A 24766-nucleotide genomic window follows, 5' to 3' on the forward strand; every position below is an offset into this window, starting at 1 on the left:
GTAAAAGGTTTGATAGCTACCTGAGCTCAGATTTGGGACCTAGAAAAGGTAGGCTTTGGGGCAGGGGGCTAAGCTTGACCCTGTGGAAGGTACAGCCCTTGGGAAGAGGGATGGATTAGAGATCGCTGTAGCTACAAAGCTTGCTCTGTCTGCTTTCCACAGAGCTCACTGGAGGCAAGGTCTAGTTTGGCACCTTGCTTTGATTACTGACTCTGGGTGCAGAGGAGGTTGAGAGTCATTACAGTTACCAGCTTGGTATCTGGAAAAGCCGGTGCAAGTAAGAAGTTAATTGTCCATCTAACTGCTTACCTGTGTCCAAATGCCCCCTTCCCCCCAGGTCAGGTGGAACCTGGAAGTAGCTTACAGAGCATCAGCTGAGCATCGAGTAGCACCAAGCAGCCTAGTCTTAGCACCTGGCAGAGCCCCACTGGAAGTTCTTGTCTGGGGCTGTGGTCAGCTGCAGTTGATGGGAGGAGAACCAGTGACTGGTTCATGCACATCCCCATCCTTAGAAACATGGAGGCACCTGTGGGTGTATAGCAGCTTTATTTTAAATCAAAGCCCATTACGTCTAAAACCAGCATGGCGGGAATGGTTTTTATTTCAAAAGACAATATAAGACAGTCGTCAATTTTAGTATCAAAACACTTGATATAGGTTGTCCTCTAACTGGCCCCATAAACCACCACAACCAATGTGCCTCTCTCAAAGCCTAAGCTACACAATGCAAACCTCACGCAGATCTCACTACTGTGCCTCACCAACAGAACTTCAACAATGCACTGCACTGTGGCCTGGACCTGATTCAAGACAATAGAGCACTCCTGGGTAACGGGGGGCCTGAAGGGATCCCCTCAGTATAAGCAAAGCTCCTCACACAAGAGGCAGTTTTATACATGAGCTGTTACAACTGATCAGCAATGAGTGATAAAGCTCAGTGCAATAGCACTTCGTGAAGGCAGATTCAAACCCAGTGGCAGCAGTGGGTTAGAGGGGCTGCCTGCTTCTCTAGTCAATGGCCAAAGGGGAGTGACTGGCACACACAGGGCAAAGAGGCCCATGTGACTAATTCTTCCATTCATGAGTGTTCAAAGAGAACAGGTTTGGTCTTTTAAAAAAGAAAAGAATCTCCTCTTCGCTTCAACAGCTCTGCCATTCAGGGAGAGACTTTCAGGCTGAGAAACTGAAGGCCCTTTTCTGGGCCATCTGCTCCTGCGAGAGTTCCAGTTCTGACAGGATGCGTTAGTGCCCCACAGAAAGGACCCTGCATTCCTAGCCCAGCTACTCCAACTTATCACCCAGCACCAGAACTCTCCCACCTCCGCTCCCCCCAGTAGTGGGGCAAACGGGACCAGAGCTGACGAGCAAGAGGTTAATATCAAATTTTAAAGCCAACCACTTTTTAGGTGCCGCTTGTGAGCCCCAGAGTTATTTGGAATGTTTACAATGGTTGCTACAAAAAAGGTAGTTACAAAATGTGCACATCTCACATTCTCCAGACATTATTGCATTGTTTGTATTTCCCTTAATGATGCTGTTTAAGGCTCTGCCCAACCTGGTGACCTTTAACCCTGAGGTGACTTGGCAGAAGTTGGTTTGGTTGAATTGGCAAGAGAAGGAACCCTTGGGGTTAGAGGGCAGCTCTGGCTGGGCTGGCCCCCAGCGAGTTGCTGGGTGGGGCAGAGGCGATGGCAGGGATCATTTACATGTCGTTCAGGTCCAGCAGAGTCTGGTCCAGCATTCTTTGCGTGCAGAGATGCTCCTCTTTGGTGGATTTCAGTTTATCTAGTGGGAGGAAGAGTTAGACAGTTACCAGTCACATAGGTACAGCCCCTGCTGAGACCTGTATTAACTCTTTCCCAGCACACTGCTTTGCTTAGCTCTTCATTAGACTTCACAGCTTGCGGCTGCAATTGGCCCTGCATCTGGAGTTACTAGTGTTGTTCCTGGCCTCTGCCTCTTGAAATGCTGGTGCTTCCTGAGCAGCAAGATCTCCAGTCAGTACTTGGCATGCAGATGTGGCAGACTGAAGCTAGCCTCCCCCAGATCTCCCATTGCTTCAACATTATGCCGCTTACATTTCCAGATCTCAAAACCCAGATAGTGGCTTTGTTTGCCCAATGGTAGCTTGGGGAGACTGCTGCAAACCCAAGCCAAAACATAATGGGCAATTCCTTTCAGCCACAGCCTAACTGGTCCCCCTCCAGGTGATCACATGGCAGATTTAAGAGCCTGGTCAGAAAGGTCACGGGACCACCTGCTAATAGCCAGACTGGACAGCAAGCCTCAGTTCTAAACACACTGCCTCTTCAGGGGGGCCGAGAGCGTGAGGAAGGGGAGACTATTCTAGGTCAACAGCAGGCAGTGGGCTAGCAAGAGCTTGGGATGCTGGTAAGTCTGCCCTAGAGGCTAAAAATGTGTTTCAGAAGCCAGAAAAGTCTATATCCCAGAGCTGACCAGTGGTCTGGATCAGCCTTATTCCAAGAGTGGCCCTGACATAACATGCAGGACCACTTCACATGCTGTTGAGCTGTTTGCTATTTAGACAGCTTGAAACAGGCTGCCTACTTACCCCCACCGCTGTACACACACTTAGAGTCTCCACACAGTGTAATCGCTGCTGATTAGCAAAATAAATTGTGCATTACTCTGACCTTCGGGACAGTCCAAAGTTGATTCAGTGAGGGCAAGGCAAGGCACCTTGCTAGAGACTCTAGAGGCAGCTCTGCCCAAGACGCACATGGACCACAGGATCTACAGGCTTTCCCCTGAGCAGGCTCTCAAGGGGGATAGTTCCAAGCTTACGCAGGCTTTGCCACTACAGCAACAGCCGCCAACTCAGCAAGTCCTTGGACAACAGCAGCTCACTCCCAAGAGGCTTCTCCATACCCCAGGCCACATGGTCTTAACAGTGACCAGGCTTCTCCACAGGCCTTCTGGATGGAGCTTGGCTTTATGAAAGCAGCACAAGTTTGCATTTTGTCTTACAGACCACAAGGTCAGTGGTTTATTATCATTAGAAACAGCCATCAACCCATGCAGCAGGACATCCTACAGACAGACATTCAGCATATAGTAAGTTGGTCAGTCACAGCACTTAGACATCGGCTATTGTCAAAAGCAGCATCTACAGCAACTCATCTAACAGACACAGGTCTCCAGTGTAGCCAAGCCCCCACATCACACCTGACTGTTAGAGCCAGAACAGCAGCCCCCAGGGACTCCCCACTGCACTAATAGAGTGAGACTGCCCAGAATGATCAGACTCAGGAAGAATTACAGTCCTGGGGAGGTTTATGCATGGAGAACAGAGGTTACCTTTTGAAAAAAATAAGTACATTAGAGGATAGACTTTAGCTGCCTCATTAAATAGCAGTAATTGCACAAAATCTGCTAATCTACCAGTCTGTTAAGAATGATCAGATTTCACTGTGGTCCACAGCACTGGTGCTCAATAAGCTTGTTTAGTGTCATTAGTGGGCCACCTTCTCAGTCACACAGATCATGCAGCGTTAACTTCAGCTCGTTAGAGAGCAGGCGATTTCTCTCAAGCTGGCTGTACAGGCGCTCTGCATCAGCAACAGGAGGATTAGGGGAAACAAGAGGAAGAGAAAAAGAGAAAGGGAAGGTTAGTAGAGTACCAAGATGAGCAAGTCATACAACCTGTCCCTAACATGTGGCATTCTGAGGATAAGTCCCAGCTTGCTTTTACAGCCTGAGGCATGGAGACAGAATCAGACCAGCACTGCCGACTTGCTTTTCAGCTCAGAAAGCCTGTGGTAGAAGCCAAGTGTGGCCAGATTAGAAGTCCTACTGAGGGCTTATGGAGGCATAGGAAGGAAGATGGATTGTCCCTGGAAAATGAAGCCTGAAGGGTAATGTGTGTTCTTTATGCCCAGGAACAGGAGAGCCTTTGGATACACCCTCGACTCTGCACAATTCAGGAAGCACATGGCTAGATCAAGACTAGCATTCAGGCAACCCCATTTGCTTACAGTGCAGCTATGTGACTAGAAACTGATGGGCCCTGGGAGCTTGCCCAGCATCCCTCAGAAAGGAGGTGGGACAGCAGCCACAGTCCAGGATTGTCAGTAAGTCACGCTTAGCAGCTCATGATGGGTTTATAACATGGCCACAGGACCAAAAGCCTCACCTGCTTTCAAAGCTAACAAGCTTAGAGATCAAGTATCAGAGGGGAGCCGTGTTAGTCTGGTTCTGTAGAAGCAGCAGAGAATCCTGTGGCACCTTATAGACTAACAGACGTTTTGCAGCCTGAGCTTTCGTGGGTGAATACCCACTTCTTCTCTTGCATCCGAAGAAGTGGGTATTCACCCACGAAAGCTCATGCTGCAAAATGTCTGTTAGTCTATAAGCTTAGAGATGGATCCCAGGCCCCTGCTGCTGACACCACCGAACCAACAGCAGGATGATCAGCCACAGGAGTCCTGCCAGCCCTGCACCCAGCTGCACCACAGACAGATGGTGGAAGTCTCAGAGCAAGGGTCTGATCTTCTCAAGCAGCAGCCTGCCAACTTTCCAACACCAGGCAAGTGGGCTCCAGAGCCATGTGCTTTCAGAGCAAAACTAGCCAAGCTAACTGCCAGACCAGTCCTGTGGGTAGCAAGAGAACCCAGCTCAGGCATAGGCCTTTCCCAGTAACCTAACAGCCCTCACTCACTGCTTTCCTGAGTGCCTCTGATTAAACACCCTCCCACCCACGCACGGGACAGTCATCTTTTGACAGACTGCCTCAAGGGAATCCTGGGCTCTCGGTACTACCTCTTGCTGGGGGAAGGGAGGACGGAGGGGCCATGGGTTTGTTCAGCTGCACCGTATCATTAAGATCACACAGGTATGCACTGGTCAGTAGATGCTGCTAGCCTAGTCCAAGTGTAAGCCCTTAAGATGTGGCCCTTGCAAGAGACAAGTCAGCAGGCCTGACAACTGCCAGCTCCTCCTAGTCCCACTGAAACCCCTCCCCAAGAACGGAATTCCAAGTCCCTGGCAGTGTCCCAGTGTCAGTGGGAAGTCACAAACTATCCTCCGCCCACCTCCTGAATCAAGCAACATGCTTCCGGGGGAACCTCTCTCGGGGTTTACATGTGTTCTCTGCCCTCAAACCTGCTCTTTGTTCTAATTAATCTTCAGCCTAATGTTAGGACATCAAGATCATTGAGATGGTTTCATGATGGCTCTGGCCTGGACAGCCACTGCGGTGATCCCCAGCAGATGGCAGTAGCACAAGAACCCGCCAGTTTTAGTTAATCGGAGCCTCTGTAGACTCCGCACCTGGAACCAACAGAGCCAGTTCCCCAGGGACAGGATGTCTGAGGTGGGGGCATGTTTGTTGTGTGCTCTGGGTTTTCTAAAGAGCTTTCTACAGTGGGCCTCTACTAGCTGAGCCTAGACTGCAGGTCCCAGCACAATGACCCCCTTTCTTGGAGCAGGATGGGGGCGCTGGAACCCGACCATTATTGCTGCTTGCTGGGACCCACTTGGTTCTGTTTCAAGGCAGTCTGAGCTCCTAGCAGGCTGCCACTGCAGCCCTTGGTTGGGCAGGCTGGTCACCCTTGTGAGCAAAGCATGAATATGTAATGCCAGTGTGAGTGTAACGTCCTTGAGCAGTGGAGCCAGAGAAGGGCTTTCATGTGACTGTCTGAGCCATCTCCATACTGAGGAGCAGAGGGAGATGAGGAAGGAACCAGAGGGATTCCCACCCGAGTTCATTTACAGCCCAGAATCCAGCAGCTGGACAGTACTTGTTCCTGAGCCCATGATTTCAGCCAGACTGTTTGGTATGAGACACCCCCAGCCTCGCAAGGGTGGCCCTGAGGTTCTCACCAGCACTGCAGGAGGCTCTAGTCACTGACAGCTCTCTGCGGAGAACTGCTGAGCCCAGCCCTCACGTTAGCCTGCCTCTGCAGGTGCCAACCAAGCTGGTTGGATCACAAAGCTTTCACAACCCCAGGTCAGGAATTGCGGCACCCAAGCATCCATTCCTACCACACTTCTTGCAGGTGTTACCTAGCATGACTGGCAGCGAAGGGGCCTACTGACACCCCAGTCCCTGGATGTTTAATTTACATTGAAGAGGCAGACCCCAGGGGAGCCACTTGGAGCTGTAGATTCCGATACAAGTGGCTGTTTCTTGGCCTCCCAGCCCAAAGGGAGAATGTTTAGTTCAAGGACAGGAAGCAGGGGCACTTAACCTCATCCCTTCAGGAGTGGCAACATCAGACAAGCAGGGAATGTTTCCAAGGGCAAGGATTTCAGTGTGATGACTAGTCACTTGTGCTTTGACACTGGGGCGGTTGGAGAGGTGTTTGAGAGAAACTAAAGGCGGCTTCCATGAAGGTTACAAAGCATCGTCCAAGTGTCTTCATATGACACATGAAAACTTCAGCATCTTAGAGCTTCTCAAGCCACTATAGCTGCATCCCAACAAGTCAGCATGTAGCCTTGTCAGGGGAGGGACTCTGTTTGTACAGCTCCTTGCAATGGTACCATCCTGACCGGGTGCTGCTGTAATCAAGCTGAGTGAACTGGAAGGGGCGACACAGCTGAAGAGTAGAGTGAAGTGAGAGCAGGCTGGGGGCAAGTCTTCTGAACTACAGAGCACCTGGCCTCAGTTACCAAGATCTGGCTCATGAAGGGTTATGTTTGGACATTACACCAGGACTTCCAGGACAAAGTGAAACACTGAGGAACAGGAAAGGAGAGAGATTTGGTGAGCCACAGTGGGCAGCAGACATGATGAGGTCAGCCTGGGTAGTGTTCATAATCCCGAACATTCTAGTAACTTGTGTCACTTGATTTACACATGCCAGTATGCAGCGTGACTGGTTCCTACCACCAGCTGTGAACCCAGCACTACACTCCAGGGGAAGATCCCACAATCCCCCATATCTGCTGTTGGAGCACTTTGGCCAAGAGGCATGCATGGATTTCCTACATTAGCTTCTACACCCCTCAGCTTGACAGGTGGACATTTTGCACTACAGAAGCTGGGATCTTGGTCTCCACACAGACCAAATTCAGTGCAGCCACTGGTACAGCTTTAGCATCTGACCAATCCTGTCCAACTGGAATTCACATGTGCTTTCCTGTGTTTGTTAGCTTTTGCATCCAGCCAAGTGGATCACTGACCAGGGTAAAGCAGACAAGGTGTATGTAGTGACTTTACAATGAGCCAGCATTCAACTGCATCCTGAAGAGGAATGAGATGTGAAAGCCATTAGCTACCAAGACCAGGATACAAATGCAGCTTCAGACATCCTGCTGCAACCCCAAGGAACCATTCATTCAGTCCTTATGGCGCACTCAGCACTTGGTATTGTTTGCAGATATGCAATTCGGACATGTGAGCCAAGAACAGACAACAGCAGAAGGAAGAATTTAGTGCATCAAATGTCTATATATTCCACTGACATGGGGGAGTTACACAGGCCTGTCAGGCAGCAAGTCTAGAAATCCACTGCTCAGTAGCACCAGCCATTTCACTCACCATCAATGTATACATCAAGTTGTTCCTTAGAGTGACATCATGCTCAAGCAATAGCAAGTACAAAAGGCGCTTTATGACTCTACACGAAATATGCAGATGAGAACAAACACCCCCTGCTTCCCTCAGCCCCTGTACCCAGACATACTGAAAAGGAAGCCCCTCTGAGCACAGCAGTGTCTGGCACAATAGGTCATACAGAGGAAGCTTTGTTTGAGAGCAAGTGCAGCACAACTGCTCCCGAGTTTCAGTGCAGTCACTGTTTATTCCCAGGGATGCCCTGCACACAGTCTAACTGGACAAGGGCACTGGAATTCAGAGAGTAGCAGAAAGAGCACAAGTGAAGGGTACAGATGCAGAACAAGCCACCAAGCAGAGAGGCAAATCCAAAGTGGAGTTTGGAATCACAGATTTATCTGTATGAAATAGAGAAGGAGACGTTTTAAGAGGCCCTTAAGGGTTTGTACACAGCAAGTTTGGGTTCTGGCCCTTTCAGATGTTAGAAACAAGGATGCTTACTTTAGAGTGAGTATCAGCCCCTTCCTTGGTTAGTGGGCAAGGGAGCAGGCAGAGTCCACAACAAGCCACAAAGCAAGTTATAGTAAACTAGTTTTGGCTACTTCCAGAGCAGTTTATGGATCTTCTCAATCCCAGGATCATGCATCTGATATTTGACTAGCACTAACTGCAGCCTCTGCCACACTAGATCTTGCAGAACAATGGCACATTGTCACTCCTGCAGGAAGCCTTCTCTGGAGTAATTGGGAACGGCATTACTTGGCACAGATTAAATGAATTCACGCCCATCCTGGTTCATTCCAAGCTAGCCTTGTGTCATACTAGTATTGTACATGCACATCACAATAATCTAATTCAAGAGTTAGTCACAGCATGCTGACAGACACCGCTGCATTAATCTAGAGGCAGAGACCTGCAGGAAATACTACTAGTTTTCTGTGTAAGTTATCAGTCACAGCAAACCAAGCAAGTTCTGGCTGTTTAGCAGAGGCAAACACCACCACAGCCAGCTGATATTTACATGGAAGTCATATCATTGAGGGCGTGGTCCAGTTCCTCACTAATTGCTTTGTACTTCAGTTTCTGGGCATAGAGCTCATCTAAAGAGGTTTGGAGAACAAAGGAAACAGTAAGAAAGGCAGAGGAATAGTCCAAATACCCAGAGGCAGGAAATGCAGCATGGAATCCAGGAACAGGGGAAAAATGAAATTGGAGGTGAAAAAGCTGCGACTCAGTGTAGCTGGGAACCCATCTTGCCATTTTGTGTAGAGACAGGACTAGGTTGGGGTAGTTTAATCAAGAAGTGCCTTGAGGAGCAGGGCCAATCACTTCAAAGCAATGCACCTTAAGATGAGGTGACTCACAAGGGTCACCTGACTGACTGGATCTGCAGTAACCAATCATGAGAGGTGTAAGCAATGAAGCAAGAACCACTCCCCACCCCATTTTGTGGGGGAGCTGAACTGGTTTTCCCAGCTAGAGGGCAGAGATCAGCTAAGTGAGTATTTTCACCTTAGTTTCAATATGAAACCCCTAGGTTACCATGCTTAGTGGCTTTAGTCATCTAGTCTACAGATGTAGGGAATTCCCATTACAGAGAGCATGTACAATTAGCAGGAGAAATCCTAGCATGCAAACCACACCTGTGTTATCTAATAATCAGCTGGAGAAAGCTAGCAGACTACCTGCCTTAATTAGAGGCCTGGAATTCAGTCTTACAAGAATTTTAGTATTGATCTTGCCAGCTCCACTTAATTCCAAGGGAATAGGACTTCTGGCTACAGTAGAGCTGCTAGAGTTCTACAGAGTACCCAGAGGACCATGTCTTTCAGTCTTAAACCAGGTCACTTCAGCAGCAGGCTTGTAGATCAGAGCCAACTGTCTCATGATCAATATGTTTCAAGTACCGCATGCAGAGAGATTTTTGCAGTTGTTGTAATGAAGTTAAGCCTTCCACTGGATAACTGGCTTACTGTAAAACATCAGCCATGGAAACAGACCTAGAAAGTACAGCTAAGGTGGCAGTAGTCACTGTACTGACAGCATGATTTCTAGACTGAAGCTAGCTTTGCAAGAGTCGAGCTCTGATGTAGCCAAGAAGCTAGTTAGACCCAAGTCTTCACCATTTTTGAGCTCCCAAAAGCTAGGAAATCAACAGGAGACTCAGACTGCTTAAATCACTGGGTGAGGGCAGGCTGAGTTGTGGCCTTCCTCCACCCTTCAAGACAGATGAAGTCTTAACTATGGCTTTCCACTAAGAGGAATTTAAACAGGTTTTAGGATAGTGCTGAAGACCAGAGAGCCATTCTGTGTGCTGGGAGTTGCTGTACTCCGTAAGTAAAAGCTTAATGGGTCTAGTATGACTATTTGCTTGTACCTGGTTCTAACATATGCCATGGATTTCAGCTGCACTAATCTGACCAACATCCTACTGTCCTGTCCCTACCTACCGAGGTTCTCAGAATGCTGTACAATAGCCTTTCCCCAACCCCACTCCAGAAATTTCAGGATAACTCGTTCGAGTGACCACACAAATGCATTTTAAGCAACAAAATGCAGGGAAATCCCAGCTGCTTAGTCTGGAGTGGCCAGGTGACACCTGAGTGCCAAGCAGCAATCCAGGAACATGTCACACCAACACTTATTCAGCCTCAGTGCAGAGGCTGAGCTGTTTAACAGTAGATACCAGGTCCAGAGTGATTCAGCAGCTCTAACTTCAGCTCACACCACTTGACATCAGCCAGCAGGCTGAACCAGAGCAGGCCGTGCCCATAAAGTGAGTAACTGAGAAGGAAGAGGATTCTGATCAGGGTAGCCTGTCAGCTCCCTCCCATAAGCTCCAGTACCACCCATGCCCCATGGCATCTGGGGCAACAAACTCAGTTGGACCATCTTGAGTGATCTTTGCCACTCCCTGGGTTTTATTTGACATCCCAGTCCCCAAAACACACCTTCCAAGTCATCAATGGTCTTCTCCAGTTTGGCTACTGATCGTTCAGCAAATTCTGCACGGGTCTCCGCCTGACAGAAAACAGAGCCAATTAATACAGGGCTAGTCTGCGGTGCTTCACTTTGAATCCGTAGACACAGGGGGCCATGAGACTGATCTAGGAGTCTACCACAGTGAAGTCAAGCTAGAATGGCCAGCCTCAGAATGAGGTGCCCCATCCTGGCATCTGGACTGATGGCCAACAGCGCCTTTCAAGATGTTTATCCAAATCCCACACCCCTGGGAACATGCTTTCAGACCCTGGAGAAGTGGCCACTCACCTCTTTGAGTTTGTCTGTCAGGATCTTGATTTCCTCTTCATATTTATCCTCTTTCTGAGAGTACTGTGGAAGAGACAGAGTCAAATCCCAGCACCACTAACTGCCTCCCACAAATAGGTCCTGAAGTCTGATAGTCACTAAGTCCAGACCTCAGCTGCAGAGGGGAGGTTAGGGGCTCACTCTTGCACCACAACACAACATTCTTGCCTGCAGATGCTGCACTAAGTGGGCCAGCCACAGGGAGGCTGGCCCAGCACAGTAATTCACACCATGCTTATTCACCAGCAGGTGGTTAGGAAACCAACCCCAGACCATGTGTCTGACATGCAGCATTAGGCACATGGATGAATAAGTCTGCTTCACAGCCAGGCAGCCAATGCTTTCCACTCATGTTGGATGTGATGCTTCCCCTCCAACCTTGGAGCAGCTTAAGTCAATGACCACCACTGCACAGATCCACCAACAGACATTGGTCCAATGGGAGATTACCTCACCCACCTTGTCTCTAGAGACAAATGAGTCAGACTGACACGCATAACTACTAGCTCTGCACTTCAAACCACTGGCACGCCCATGTCTGCAGCTCCCAGGGACTCAGCCTCATGCAAAGGCCATTACAAGTACTACAGACCAGGGAGCGTTCCCATCTCACTGGGTGCTCTTTAGCCAGGAGGCCCATGCAGGAGTGCCTGCAGGCTTCTGGCCCTTTGCAAGGCAGCCCTACCTTCTCAGCCTGAGCCTCAAGAGACTTGAGATTGTTGGTGACATTCTTCAGCTCCTCCTCCAGCTCGGAACATTTACTGTGGATGTTTTTAAAAAGGCAGGAGAGAAGGAAAGAAAAGTGGGAGGGAGACAACAGAGGAGAGATGAAAAAAAGTGAATCCTTGTGCAGAGAAGACTGGAGAGCTCTTTAGGAGACAGATCTCATGTGACCACACCAGGTGGGATTTCACTTCCAGGCTGTCAGGAGAGTTTACAGGCAGCTTTGTAGGAAGTGAACACCCACACAGGCACTTAGACACCTATCCTCAGTGCCTTGTACACACTATAGCAAAAGCAAGGCCTTAAAACGGAGCAGCTAGAGCTGGATGCAGATTCATGCTGGACCCAAAGTCTTGCATGTAAAAAACTGCTGTGGGGAGGGAAGCTGTTCTGCTATGGGGCAGTTGCAGCTGCCACCTGCTCAGAGAAAGGGAGGTTCGCCAGTCAGCAGGAGAGAATGGAGCATTCCAGAAGTGAGAAATGAAGGAGAGATGCTATTAAGGAGCAGAGGGCAGGAGTGTGATGAGGAGGCCACAAGGCCTGTTTGACACTTTAAGGGAAGGGTTAGTACCTTTTCTTCGGCAACAGCCAGACACTTCACATTCTGGTCCATCAATCGAATCTGCTCATCCAGTTCCCGGCAACGACTGTTAGGGACGATCACATGATGGCACAAGCCAGGCAAGGGGGCAAAGGTCAAAAGGAGCAGCAACATCACAAACAAAGCCAAGCCAAAAAAGAGGGAAGGGAAGGGGAAAAACACAAAGAAGTCATGGTCACGACATGCATGTCTGGGTGGGAAGCACAACTATACTTGCTGTACATGCACACAAGTGACTTTGTTATACAAGGCCTAAACGATGCAACAGAAAGGCCCCAACTTCCCCCTTAGAGACCAATTAAAGCAGCCACACTTGAGGAAATAAAGGCCCTTACATTGCATCTCTGTGCATGTTGTGGATAGAAGTTAGCCAGCGACTCAATGCTCTGTTCGAGATCAGACTCAGGCACTGATATTCCATGGCTACAGGTGCTGCTTTAATTCCCTGCCCAGAGGGACTTTGCAATTGCAGTTTGGTGCATTGTGCATTTGCCTCAGTGTCCCACAGCAATTTCCAGATAAGCTAATAGACCCCAGCTGCTCTAGTGACCAAAAAAGCAGTGCTGGTGAAATGAACTAGACTGAGAGGGACCTTCTGATCCTGCTGGTACAAAGTCACTCCATGCAAAGAGGTTGGGCATCTCCACCACAAGGCAAACACACTGATTGTGATATGCATATCACACTCCATGCCCCCACATCAGAGACCAAGTGTTCATTTTCTCCTGGTACAAGTGAGACAGATCAGGGGAGTAAAAGCTCCTTTGGCAGAAGAGCTGAACCTCAGCCCACACGTCAGGCCTTGTTTAACAAGGTTTGGGAAGTTTCAGGCATGTTAGTTCCCATGCAGAGGGAATCATGCAGATGAGGTCCAAGGCAAAAATACTCACGACTCTGCAAGCTCAGCCCTCTCCTCAGTGCGCTCCAGGTCTCCTTCAATGATTACCAGTTTCCGGGCAACCTGGGAGAGAGAAAGCCACAGAGCTGATGAGGCAAGATTTTTGTTCTTGGGGAAGGAGCTCCCAATGGACTCTGCTGTCCTGAAGCCCAGCTGGCCAGTTTCCTTACAAGAAAAGGATGGCATGACCTCAGCTGGGTGAAACACCAACTCCTAGTGCTCACTCAGGAAAGCACTTCCCACATCAGGATCCATTAGGAGAGCTACCGCGCACCTGGGTGAAGCCAAGTGGGGCGAGAGCTTTGAGAGCCTCACCTCCTCATACTTCCTGTCAGCCTCTTCTGCAATGTGTTTGGCCTCCTTGAGCTGGATCTCCTGCAGTTCCATCTTCTCTTCATCCTTCAGGGCTCTGTTTTCAATCACTTTCATGCCTCTGCCCAAGACAAGAGGAAGTGAGGTGATGTACACAACTGTGACCTTGAACTGGAATGTTACCCACTACAGTGCCTTTATGAAAGGCAGTTCTTGATGCAGGGCTGACAGCAACCAGGCATTTATACCTAACCTATGTATAGGGGTCACAAAGAAGTTTGGCCTCATCCAGCAATGTTCCAGTTCAGTCTAGCATTGACTCAGACTAGGACATCTCTGGAGAATGTCAGGCCATGTCTACACTACCACTTATGTCAGCAAAGCTGGTGTCTCAGGGGTGTAAAAAATACAATCCCTTAAGCAACAGTTTTGCTGGCATAAATGGCAGCATGCACAGCACAGTCGGCAGAAGAGCTTCTCCTGCTGACAAAAGCAGCTCACCAAGTGGCAGTAGCTCTATTGTGTTGATGGGAGAGCAGAGAGGGCTACACAGGCAACCTTAGAGCAGTGCAGCTGTAAGCTCACTCATGTACACATGGCCTAAAGCCCCACCCAAAATGTTAATCTCTTTTCTACACAGAGAAAGACATGGCAAGTGCTGAGGCAAGAGGCTGATCTCCCTTAGTCTGCAGGGAGGACTATTATGTGGGTTAAACCATGTCCATTGCTGTTTCCCCCCCACCCCACCCCCCATGTCTCCACCATGCATCTGCAATATCTGTGTAGAGCCAGAGAGGAGTGGTATCTGCAGGAAGTCTTGTTTCTGTAATGCAGCTCACCTTTCACTCTCATCTGCAGCTTTCTCCGCCTCCTCTAACTTCTGCAGAGCTGTGGCAAGACGCTCCTGGGCTCGGTCCAACTCCTCCTCTACCAGCTGGATACGGCGATTCAAGGATGCAACTTCTGCCTCAGCCTAGAGAGTCAATCACACCATGAGCTAGTCTACAGTGGGTCTAGCACTTACAGTAAGGGAGGGCTCCTGGGATCAATTTCCCATTCTGCCATTGGCGGAGATGGAAAAGGAAAGCGGTGCCACATCTTTGACAGGCAGCGTTTCATGCAGTGAAGCTGCTCCACACAAGTTCCCAGCATACCACAAAGAACTAGGATTTCAGCTCAAGCAGACTTCTGACAGGTACCTGCCCAACTAACCTCTGCTTGCACAAATATGAGATCTGCCAGAGCATTTCCAGTTAACCAGAACTGTGAGAGGCCAACACTACTCCCTTTATCCCTATCATTCCATGAAGGCTGCAGCCAGCCGTTTTACACAGGAGACTAGTGCCATTTAGTGGCAGAGCTGTGACTCGGTGTGGCTGGAGGAAAGTTCCAAGCAAGTCAGCAACTGCAAGTTTATCTGAACCATGTTTGGAGGAGGCAGCAGCTCTCTGGGATCCCCCGACTATGAGGGGCAGCACCAGACTTCCCGGGCTGATCGCTGTGCTTAGGCCAGCCAACGCATGTTACTGCCAGCCTCAAGAGACAGGTTTCCAAGGACATCTTGGAAACTCTGAACAGCAGCTTGATTTTGCTCAGTAGTTTAGCAGGAATTTGGAGCTAGAGGGGACGTTTGGGGATATCCCGTCTCCAGAACAGTTTTGGGAAGGGAATTCTACACCTATAGCAACAATGCAGCCTTTAGTTTTAGAGTCAGCCTCTCAATACGGGCTAGTGAGGAGCCACTGCAGCTATAAAAAGCTTTAGGCCTGGTCTACCTGTAGGACGTGGGTCAGGCTAGCTCCAGCACTCAAAGCTGTGAACAGTTTCATGCCCCCCTGCGCCGGTTGGACTGGCCTAACCCCCACTGTAGACCCTGCTAGGCTGACAGAAGAATTCCTCCATTGACCTTCTTGCTGCCTGGGAGGTGGGTTTACTACAATGACGGAGGAAACCCTTCCATTGCTAGAGAATCAACAGCTACTGCACTGCAGCTGGGCCATAGCTCATGATCCAAGATCATATGGTCACCCAGGTCTGTGCTGTGAAAAGCCAGCTGGGAGCCTGGGAAAGGGAGTCACTTGAGCTTTTGCTCTGTCAGCAGGGAGATTTGGATCTCCACTCAAATCTAGGCACATTGCTTTGATAGCCGCAACAGTTACGCAAGCGATTCCTCTAGTGCTAGACACGCCTTATAAGCTGCTGTGACACCGCAGGTAGGTATCCTATGAACATTACAACCCAGCCTGAGGCTGCAGGTGAACTAGTACACTGGGCCAATGCCCATTCCTCCCCTCCCCAATCATGGGAGGTCTCTACAGCTTATGGATGTCTGCTTGCCATTTAAGGCAGTATTAAGCACCCTCCCCATCTGCCTTGGGCAATCTGATTTCTTCTTAGTAGCTTAGAAGTGGCACTGAGGGGAAGAGCCATCAAGGAGCTGCAGCTCACTTCAGTGCAGCACTAAGGAGCCTGGTAGGACCTTTACATTTGAAATACCCTAAGCACGGCATGTAACAAAGCAGCCTGCAAGTTGATGAGGCTTTGAAGGGAGCCAACTTGAGCCTGGGGGAGGAGCAGTGCTGTACCAGCTGAGCAATGGAAAGAAGCCAATGTTAGAATAGGGCTCGGTATATTTGGAGTAAAAGCTCAGACAGGCCATTCAGCTCTTCTCCTTGGCTGGACCATTACAGAGCTGCATGGTGCCCTGATGAGCAGGGGAGAGGCCAGTACCATCCAGTGGCAGGGTTCAAGGAGTGCATCATGGGAAAGGGACCTCCCTAGGTGAGCACTTCCAGGCAAGTTCACCCCCAAGCCTCTTCTGTGGAAACCCACACAACTGATCCCTGAAGAGGGCTGGCCTGGAGGAGCTGGCAAGTACCTATGTTTCAGGAGAGGAAGAGGATTAAAACTGGAAAGTTCAAGCAAAGGAGCTGGCCAAAAACTGGTCTAGTTGCCATCAGTGCACAGCCTGAGGAAAGTGAGACACTCAGACCAACAGGAGAGCACTCTCCTCCCCAGCAAGGCCGGAGGAACACCAGAATGGTAAGGCCCATGCCCTCACATACCGAGCAGCTGGAGGGGGTAGGATGTGGTCCCCACACCGGGGGGTGGGAGGGGCAGGAAGAGAACCTAGCGGTCAGTTTCTGGCTATGTGGTGTTTTAAACTTGACTCAGCCCAGCTGTGGTGTGAAGAAGGCTCCTTCACCACTGTGGAACTGCTTCTCTACCCTCTCCCACAGCCACCCAGCTACTGCAAGGGGGCTCCACCATCTACCCTTCACTGCTCGTTTGGGTTCCCTGCAGCTTACCCCAAGCAATAGGGGAATGAAATTCCTGACAGCTTTGTAAATGCAACAAAACCCTGCTCAGTTCTGTTACCTTGTGCAGAAGGGCACCCCCCAAGGTCACTCCACACCTGCAGAATGAGCAGCAGCTCAGGCAGACAGCCAGCAGTCTGAGGAAGGCAACACGGAGAACTTTGCCATCCTCAGCGTATAGGAACTTGCATTTAGAACCTTGTACCAAGCCACCACTCTGTAGGACTTCCCTCCAGCAGCCAAGAGGGCTTCTCACACTAGTAAGGGAATTCTTTAGCCCTGCTAGCAGTAGCCTAAGATCAGAAGACACCACCTGTGCCCAACCCCCAGCTCTAGAGATCCATGCCTCTACCCAGAGATGTGAACGAACACTATCACAGGGCTGCAACAAGCCAGGGTGGCAGTATACATGTTTCCATGACAACTGCTGGCTTAGCTGTAATATGACCATACTGCAATTACAAAAGAATTCCTTATGAGGCTGCAAAAAGTGCAGAACCAAGACCAGGGAGTGGCCTCATTTTAATGCACTGCAGCATCTTTCCATTGCTAGATGTACATTGGAGCCCCTGGACTCCCAGGTAAGCAGTCAGCACTGCAGCCCACAGGGCACCTCCTTAAATTCACACAAAAGTTATGTGTTTGTCTTCTGGGCCTGAAGGCCAACTTCCTCATTTGAGTCATCCTGCTGTTCAGTTTAGACCTAGCAAAGCCACTGCACTGATCCTGCTGGAGTAGGCCACAGTGACAGCCAGCAAGACAATCAGTGCATCAGATCCAGCCCCTCACCTCCCCACTCCATTCATGGGCAGGCCATGCTACCTGGCTCAGACTATCCCTACACTCCCAGGAAAGTCATCAAGCAAGCTGCCTGGTTTCTGACCAGCTTGGACAGATGTCAGACAGTCCTGACACTTGAGCTGAACTGCTCAGAGCCACGGCTGTGCAGGATAATGCATAAAGAACTTGGAGACCCATTCTGAGGAGTGCGGGGCCCTCCCAACTCCCACTGATTTCAGCTCATTTGGGGATGCTTTCCTGCATAGTCTGGTAGTTCAAAGAAAGCAGCCCCTCTACAAGCTGAAGACTGTTTACTCCGTTTGTAAGTGTGGCTTAGGTGAGTGGGAGGCCAGTGAGTAGAAGGGCAGGGAAATCCCTCCACCTTTAGAGTCAGTTACATGTGCTACTGCTTGACCTGAAGACAGTGTAGGCAACTCCCTACTGCCACTTCTGGGTCACATGATCCCTTACTAGCTCTGGGGGAATAAAGGACCCCCTGGCAGTAAGCTAGAAGGCAACGTGGTTCAGTGGGTCAGGCACCAGGCTTGCAATCAGGAGATGAAGGTTCTAGGCTTGCTTACACCAGTACATCAAGCCTCCCTGTGCCTCAGTTTCCTCATAAATAAAATGTCACTATGGATGCTTCTTCCAGAAAGCACCTGTGGTCTACAGAGAAGTGCGAAGTGTTTGACTGCCATAGGTGTCCTATGAGCCTGAGCAAGTCCCTCTGTGCTTAACACTCCACTGCCTTGCAGTGTGATTGCATGACTAAGTGGCCTCAACATCTCCATGGAATATGCTGCAAGGGCAGAGTATTTGCCAGCTCAAGGCCTGGTCTAGACTATAATGTAGCTCCCATCAACTTAACTCCACCTCTGCAAGAGGTATAGCACTTAGGTCGACAGTGTCAGTGTAGACACTGCATTGCTTACATCACTTTCAGAAGTTGTCCCTCATGCCCTACATGAACAGTTACATTGGTGCATGCACTCTTGTTGAGGACATGCACCGATGACACAAGGAGTGCAGTGTGGACATGGAAAAGTGATGTAATTACTGTGGTGGCTGTATGTCAACCTAAGTTACATCAGCTTAATTTTGTAATGTAAACTTGCCCTAAGACCTTGATGTGGCTGCTTCTTCCTGCCCCTGTTCTAGCAATTCCAGACCAGTGTCCATACCCTGCCTTCAGTACTTTCATAACAAGGACTCCAGTATTCAAGAGCACAATGTACTGAACAATTCAGTTTTTCTGATTAAGCCAGTATTTGAGCAGGATGGAAAGTCTGGGAGCTTTCCACAGAGTTCCCGCACTGGCATCACATGTGATATCACTTCATTTTCTCGGAACACTTCAGTCAGTTCATGCCAAGAACCACTTACACCTTTTGTGCTTAGAACACTGAGCTAGCCAACAAGGAGGAGCTCTTCCCCCACTTCCCTTTTATGGTTCAGGATGGAGTCAGAGACCAGAGACATGAGAGATGCAAGACTGATAAGACAACCTATCACAGCTCAAGCCCCAAACCATTTCAAGTCAATGTCTGTCTCTGAATGACAAGCTAGTGCCGCCAGACTCTCAGGAGATGAGTAAAGGAAAAATCTATCAACTGCCTGTTGGAGAATCCTTTCCACAGCTCCAGTTAGTTATTTACACTGTCAGCATGTTTAGACTCCAAGGGAATCGTGTATCTGAGGAGCTGGGAGAAGGCTGTGGTTATCTTGGGGCAAACTGATTCGGGGCAAGTGTGAGGAATTACTTTGCTCCCCAGTGTAGAGTCTCAGGACCCTGCTCAAAGAAAGTTTCAGTGAAAGGGCAACAGAGGTAACCCAGACAAGCCTACTCACCACTGCAGTGACTGAAACGCAAGGAGCACAAAGCAAACTGCAGTATGACACACTGGATTAGAACCCCCCGCATTCCTTCCTCAGAAGCTATTCCTTCTGTCATAGATACCGCTATGATCCAGGATATCCCCAAGCTGAATCTCCTTAGATGGAGCCAGAAGAGTTTCCCTGGCCAGGTAAGCTGTCTAGAAAGCCACCTGGCTGAGTGATCCATGCCAGCTCCAGTTCAGAAAGAAGAAAGCTAAGGCAAGAAGTTGACAGACACCATTTTGGAGTAGCAGTTTCCAAATAGTTGTGTGCTGAGGTAATGCAGGAATTTATAAAAACCCAGACTAAGTTTACACAGATGTTCAAACAGGCCCAGACTTCACTTGAGTATAGATCTGAGTCATGCCAGATAAATTGGTGGATTTCTTAGCCAATCACTACAGCTTCCTGAGAGAAAGTAACCTACCCTAAGTTGCCACAATACCCAACCTGAATCACTAATGCCTCATAAGTCAACTGTACAGTGAGCAAAAAAATAATCTGTATTCTAAGTATCACCTCAGATTAGTGGGAGTGTCCAGTGCAGCACTGCTGTAGATACGGGCAGCCTTTCAGCAAGGAACAGCCTGGAATGTGAACAGGCAGTGCTAACTACACACCTCTTCAAATAAACTACACGCCTCTTCAAACAGAGCCTGGGAGACAAAGGAGGAAGGCAAAAGAGGCAGTCTCAGCAAGGGAAGATTGTAAAGGGAAGGTGGGACCAGATCTCTGGGATTAAGTAGGCTCAAAACCTAAAGGAGGTCTTAAAATGCTGCTCTGTAAAAATCTTTACCTGCCCCCACAGGAGTCAAGCCTGTCTTTCTAAAGACCTAGTAATTGAGCAAAAAAAAAACATTGACCTACAATCTGCACATTCCTATTGCTATCTTTGGATGGGTGAAGTCTACAGCACAGTACTGGAGAGAATACAACTGCTGCTTGTTACACTATTGCAACATGCAAGTCGCACCTGTAGGTCAGCCAGGGGCCACAAAGTTTGTGCAGACCTGACACTACATGTCTGACCAGAAGCAAGATCATCTGATACTTCATCTGAGGAGAGTTCTGCTGCAGGACCACACCCCTCCAGTAGCTAGTTCCAGTGCAGCTGGAGAAGTTGAACACAGAAGTGATTTAAATGACACAGACTCAGTGGCTGGCACACCCACTCCCTGTTTACATGTAAAGCCCTCTGCCCCTCATACCAGTTAGTGAGCCAGGAGTGTTCCAATAACTGTAAAGATTTTATAAGAAACTTTGCCTAGCCCCACTAGCCAGGCATGGATATTTACACAGCTGCTTGTTCTACTAGCGGAGAATTGGGGGTGTTCCTTGGCATCTTTACTCTAGCTGGAGTGTCCTCCAGAAAGTTTTAGCAGCCAACACTAAACTTTAGTGCCACTTACCAGCATGCATATGCCCAGCAGGATGAAAGCATTCAGGGTATGGCATTGTTCAGACTGCCAGAGCCCTTCCTCCAAGCTTGTGTCAAACTAGTGCTTCAGTGGAGGTGAACAGATCCTATCTTTCTGCATGTACTAAGAGTTTCCCATGTACATCTGAGGATGGTTGGCATAGAGCTTAGCCTACTTGGCTAGAATCCCACCAGTAAACTAGATTCTTTGGTGGTTCAAGATCCCTTCCCACACACCATCCTAAGATTTAGGCAGTGATCAGATTTGCTAAATTAGTATTAGCTTCTGCCATGTTTAGCATGTATGCCAATGGTCAGAGAGCTCACCGCAATATGAGCTGGCTTATAAAAGCTACTTCTGGATCTAATATATCCCCTTGTTATTACCAAGGCAAGAAAGTTACTAAACAGCAAGGCTTTTATTTTAGCTATATGCAAAGATTACTAAGTTAAAAGCCTCCAAGAGCCAGGGTGTTAAGCCCTGGAAGTTGGCACAACTAGTATTCAAGGCACTGTTCTGATTTGTTAGAACCAGCCATCATCTACAGAGCCAGTGAGGTTGAACTGGTTTTACCAGTGACAAACCAATCCTTAGCAAAGCCACAATTTCAGTCTGTCAAAGGTTACTGGAGCAGCACCACTAGTAAATTACATCTTGAGCAGAGACTAGCCTCTACATCTGCTTTCAGGGCACACTCACAAAGCCAGAGGGCACAGTAACAAAACCAATCTGAAGATTGACTACCATAGGAGATACTGCTTCCATATGCACTCACATCCTTGAAATATCAAGCCATGATGCTTTCAGCCCTAGAACAAGCTTCCAATAAGCTTGGAACACAGAGCTTTGGCTGCAGCACAGTAAGTGGCTTCCCATTTTCCAAAATCAGATCTTTTCTGACCACAAACCCATTGCTGGGCAGAGCAGCCGAGTTATTTCTTGAGCTCAAGTTGCTGAGTGGTTGCTTCAGACTGAAAGCACAAAACTTCTCCATAAGCCAACTGTACACTCAGGGTGCACACAGCTTGTAATCTTTTACAGAAATGGGCCTGAAATTCCAAGTCTGCCTGCCTCACACTGGTGTCACAGAACTGGCAAAGGTGCCACCCCAACAGCTTCAGACTTCAGCCACACCTAAAACAATCTTGGTGTTTTCTTAACACCCATCAGCATATTATGTAGGTGCTCAGCTTTCACAACACAGTAATTGCTGCACTAGAAGTGCTTTAGCTCAAATAAATAATGAACTACTTAGTAGGGAGGGTCCTCTTGGCTAATCAGGAGCCCCCCTGAACCTCCATCCTACAGCAGCACATGTACAGCAGTTACAGGCTGGCTGCCTAACCTCTAAGCAAGGAGCGCACCAGATGCCACCACACCCAGGAGAGGAAGCAGAGCTCACAACCAACTACTGTAACTCCAACCCGCAAGGAGGAATAGTGATGCCCAGCACTACATGATGCAAGGACACAGCACCAACGTTCCCATCCCCTCCGAGGCCTCCCTAAAACGGATTCCTCTGGGGCTGGGACAGCACATGGGCAGCACAATGCAGAGGAGAACACCCCAGCATTACCCCACTCCTCACCCACGGGGAACCCAGCCCCCAGCATCACCCCTTTCCAGGCTCCCAAGCCCACGATGAGCCTGGGCCCAGACCCGGCTGCACACCCTGGAGCACGGGCCAGCCCCCCACTGACCCCCACCGCCCCGCACACGCGGGGAGGGAGCGTTTCCTCGGAGCCAAACTTGCTGCTTCATTTCCTGAGCAGGGAGCGGAAGAGACGCGGCCCCACCCCGCCGGCCGGCCCCGGCAACCCACCCCCACGGCTCGCCGGCCCGGCCCCCGCCCCTCCGGGCCCAGTGACACCCTCCCATCCGCGGGCTCAGCCCTAGCGAGCCCAGGTCCACCCCGCCGCGCCCGGTGACCCCCGCACCCCGCCGGCCGGGCCGGTGACCCGCCCCCACGGCTCGCCGGCCCGGCCCCCGCCCCTCCGGGCCCAGTGACACCCCCCCACCCGCGGGCTCAGCCCTAGCGAGCCCAGGTCCACCCCGCCGGCCGGGCCGGTGACCCCCGCACCCCGCCCCGCCGGCCGGGCCGGTGACCCACCCCCACGGCTCGCCGGCCCCAGCCCCTCCGGGCCCAGTGACACCCCCCCCACCCGCGGGCTCAGTCCTAGCGAGCCCAGGTCCACCCCGCCGGCCGGGCCGGTGACCCCCGCACCCCGCCCCGCCCGGTGACCCGCCCCCACGGCTCGCCGGCCCGGCCCCCCCGTGCCCAGTGACACCCTCCCACCCGCGGGCTCAGCCCTAGCGAGCCCAGGTCCACCCCACCCCGTCCGGTGACCCCCGCACCCCGCCCCGCCGGGCCCAGCCCCCCCGGCCGGAGGAGCCCGGGAAGGCCCCTCGCCCGGCGGCGGGCGCCGCGGCCCAGCCCCGCCCGGGCCCCCCAGCGCGGCGCTACCTGCTCGCGGTTGCGGCGCTCGGCCTCCACCTCGCGCTGCAGACGGTCCGCCCGCTCCTCCGCGTCGTCCGCCTGCTGCTGCAGCACCTGGATCTTGCGCTTCACCGCCTCGATGGTGGTTACCCCGGCCATGGCTCCGACTGCAGCCGCGCGCCCGCCGGCCCCGCCCTGAAATACCGGAACTCGCCCCTCCCCCGCCCGGGAAGTGACGTCCCTTCCGGCCGGGCGCGGGAGGACCCGGATGGAGTCTGCCGCGCCCGCCCGCTCAGGGGTTGCCATGGTTACAAGGCAACGGCTGCGCGGGCAGCTCCTCCCTCCTTCACTCTGTGCGCAGGCCCCACCCCCAAAGCCACAACGGCCCCCCCGGCTCCGACCCCGGTCCGAGTTACCCCCAAAGCCACAACGGCCCCCCCGCTCCGACCCCCGGTCCGAGTTACCCCCAAAGCCACAACGGCCCCCCCGCTCCGACCCCCGGTCCGAGTTACCCCCAAAGCCACAACGGCCCCCCCGGGTTCGACCCCCGGTCCGAGTTACCCCCCAAAGCCACAACGGCCCCCCGGCTCTGACCCCCGGTCCGAGTTACCCCCAAAGCCACAACGGCCCCCCCGGGTTCGACCCCCGGTCCGAGTTACCCCCCAAAGTCACAACGGCCCCCCGGCTCCGACCCCCGGTCCGAGTTACCCCCAAAGCCACAACGGCCCCCCGGCTCTGACCCCCGGTCCGAGTTACACCCCAAAGCCACAACGGCCCCCCGGCTCTGACCCCCGGTCCGAGTTACCCCCCAAAGACACAACGGCCCCCCGGCTCCGACCCCCGGTCCGAGTTACCCCCAAAGCCACAACGGCCCCCCGGCTCTGACCCCCGGTCCGAGTTACACCCCAAAGCCACACCGGCTCCCCCGGCTCCGACCCCCGGTCCGTGTTACCCCCACAGCCACAACGGCCCCCCGGCTCTGACCCCCGGTCCGAGTTACCCCCAAAGCCACAACGGCCCCCCGGCTCCGACCCCCGGTCCGAGTTACCCCCCAAAGCCACAACGGCCCCCCCGGCTCCGACCCCGGTCCGAGTTACCCCCAAAGCCACAACGGCCCCCCCGCTCCGACCCCCGGTCCGAGTTACCCCCCAAAGTCACAACGGCCCCCCAGCTCCGACCCCCGGTCCGAGTTACACTCCAAAGCCACAACGGCCCCCCTGGTCCGACCCCCGGTCCGAGTTACCCCCAAAGCCACAACGGCCCCCCGGCTCCAACCCCCGGTCCGAGTTACCCCCCAAAGTCACAACGCCCCCCCCCGGCTCCGACCCCCGGTCCGAGTTACCCCCAAAGCCACAACGGCCCCCCCGGCTCCGACCCCCGGTCCGAGTTACCCCCCAAAGTCACAACGGCCCCCCCGCTCCGACCCCCGGTCCGAGTTACCCCCCAATGCCACAACGGCCCCCCCGCTCCGACCCCCGGTCGGAGTTACCCCCAATGCCACAACGGCCCCCCCGCTCCGACCCCCGGTCCGAGTTACCCCCAAAGCCACAACGGCCCCCCGGCTCCGACCCCCGGTC

General features: G+C 51.6%; 1 protein-coding gene across 4 annotated transcripts; it reads right to left on the reverse strand.

Annotated features, from left to right (window-relative positions):
* Positions 1-583: 583 nt before the first annotated feature.
* TPM3 (tropomyosin 3) lies at positions 584-23397 on the reverse strand. 4 transcript variants are annotated; one of them, XM_044990924.1, is made up of 8 exons: positions 23217-23391; positions 14202-14335; positions 13366-13483; positions 13043-13113; positions 11514-11589; positions 10790-10852; positions 10471-10540; positions 584-1785 (listed from the first exon to the last, which is right to left on the reverse strand). In XM_044990924.1, exons 1-8 carry the CDS (start codon positions 23346-23348, stop codon positions 1703-1705), a joined length of 747 nt encoding a protein of 248 aa, XP_044846859.1. In that variant the 5' UTR covers positions 23349-23391; the 3' UTR covers positions 584-1702. The 4 variants fall into 4 exon arrangements, with proteins under 4 accessions (XP_044846859.1, XP_044846858.1, XP_044846861.1 ...); XM_044990923.1 differs by lacking the exon at positions 11514-11589 and adding an exon at positions 12123-12198 and having other exon boundaries at positions 23217-23387; XM_044990926.1 differs by lacking the exon at positions 584-1785 and adding an exon at positions 2989-3569 and having other exon boundaries at positions 23217-23397.
* Between the last annotated feature and the right edge of the window lie 1369 nt (positions 23398-24766).

Source organism: Mauremys mutica, chromosome 17 (genome assembly GCF_020497125.1).
Source record: "Mauremys mutica isolate MM-2020 ecotype Southern chromosome 17, ASM2049712v1, whole genome shotgun sequence".
Taxonomy (NCBI): domain Eukaryota; kingdom Metazoa; phylum Chordata; order Testudines; family Geoemydidae; genus Mauremys; species Mauremys mutica.

Excerpts from the sequence above, each read along its gene's own strand:
- TPM3 (XM_044990924.1), bottom strand. The coding sequence starts at position 23,348 with ATGGCCGGGGTAACCACCATCGAGGCGGTGAAGCGCAAGATCCAGGTG. Across the intron at positions 10,853-11,513 it reads TTGAGGCTCAGGCTGAGAAG|TACTCTCAGAAAGAGGATAA; the intron begins GTAGGGCTGCCT and ends TCTCTTCCACAG. Across the intron at positions 1,786-10,470 it reads GACCATTGATGACTTGGAAG|ATAAACTGAAATCCACCAAA; the intron begins GTGTGTTTTGGG and ends TCCTCCCACTAG.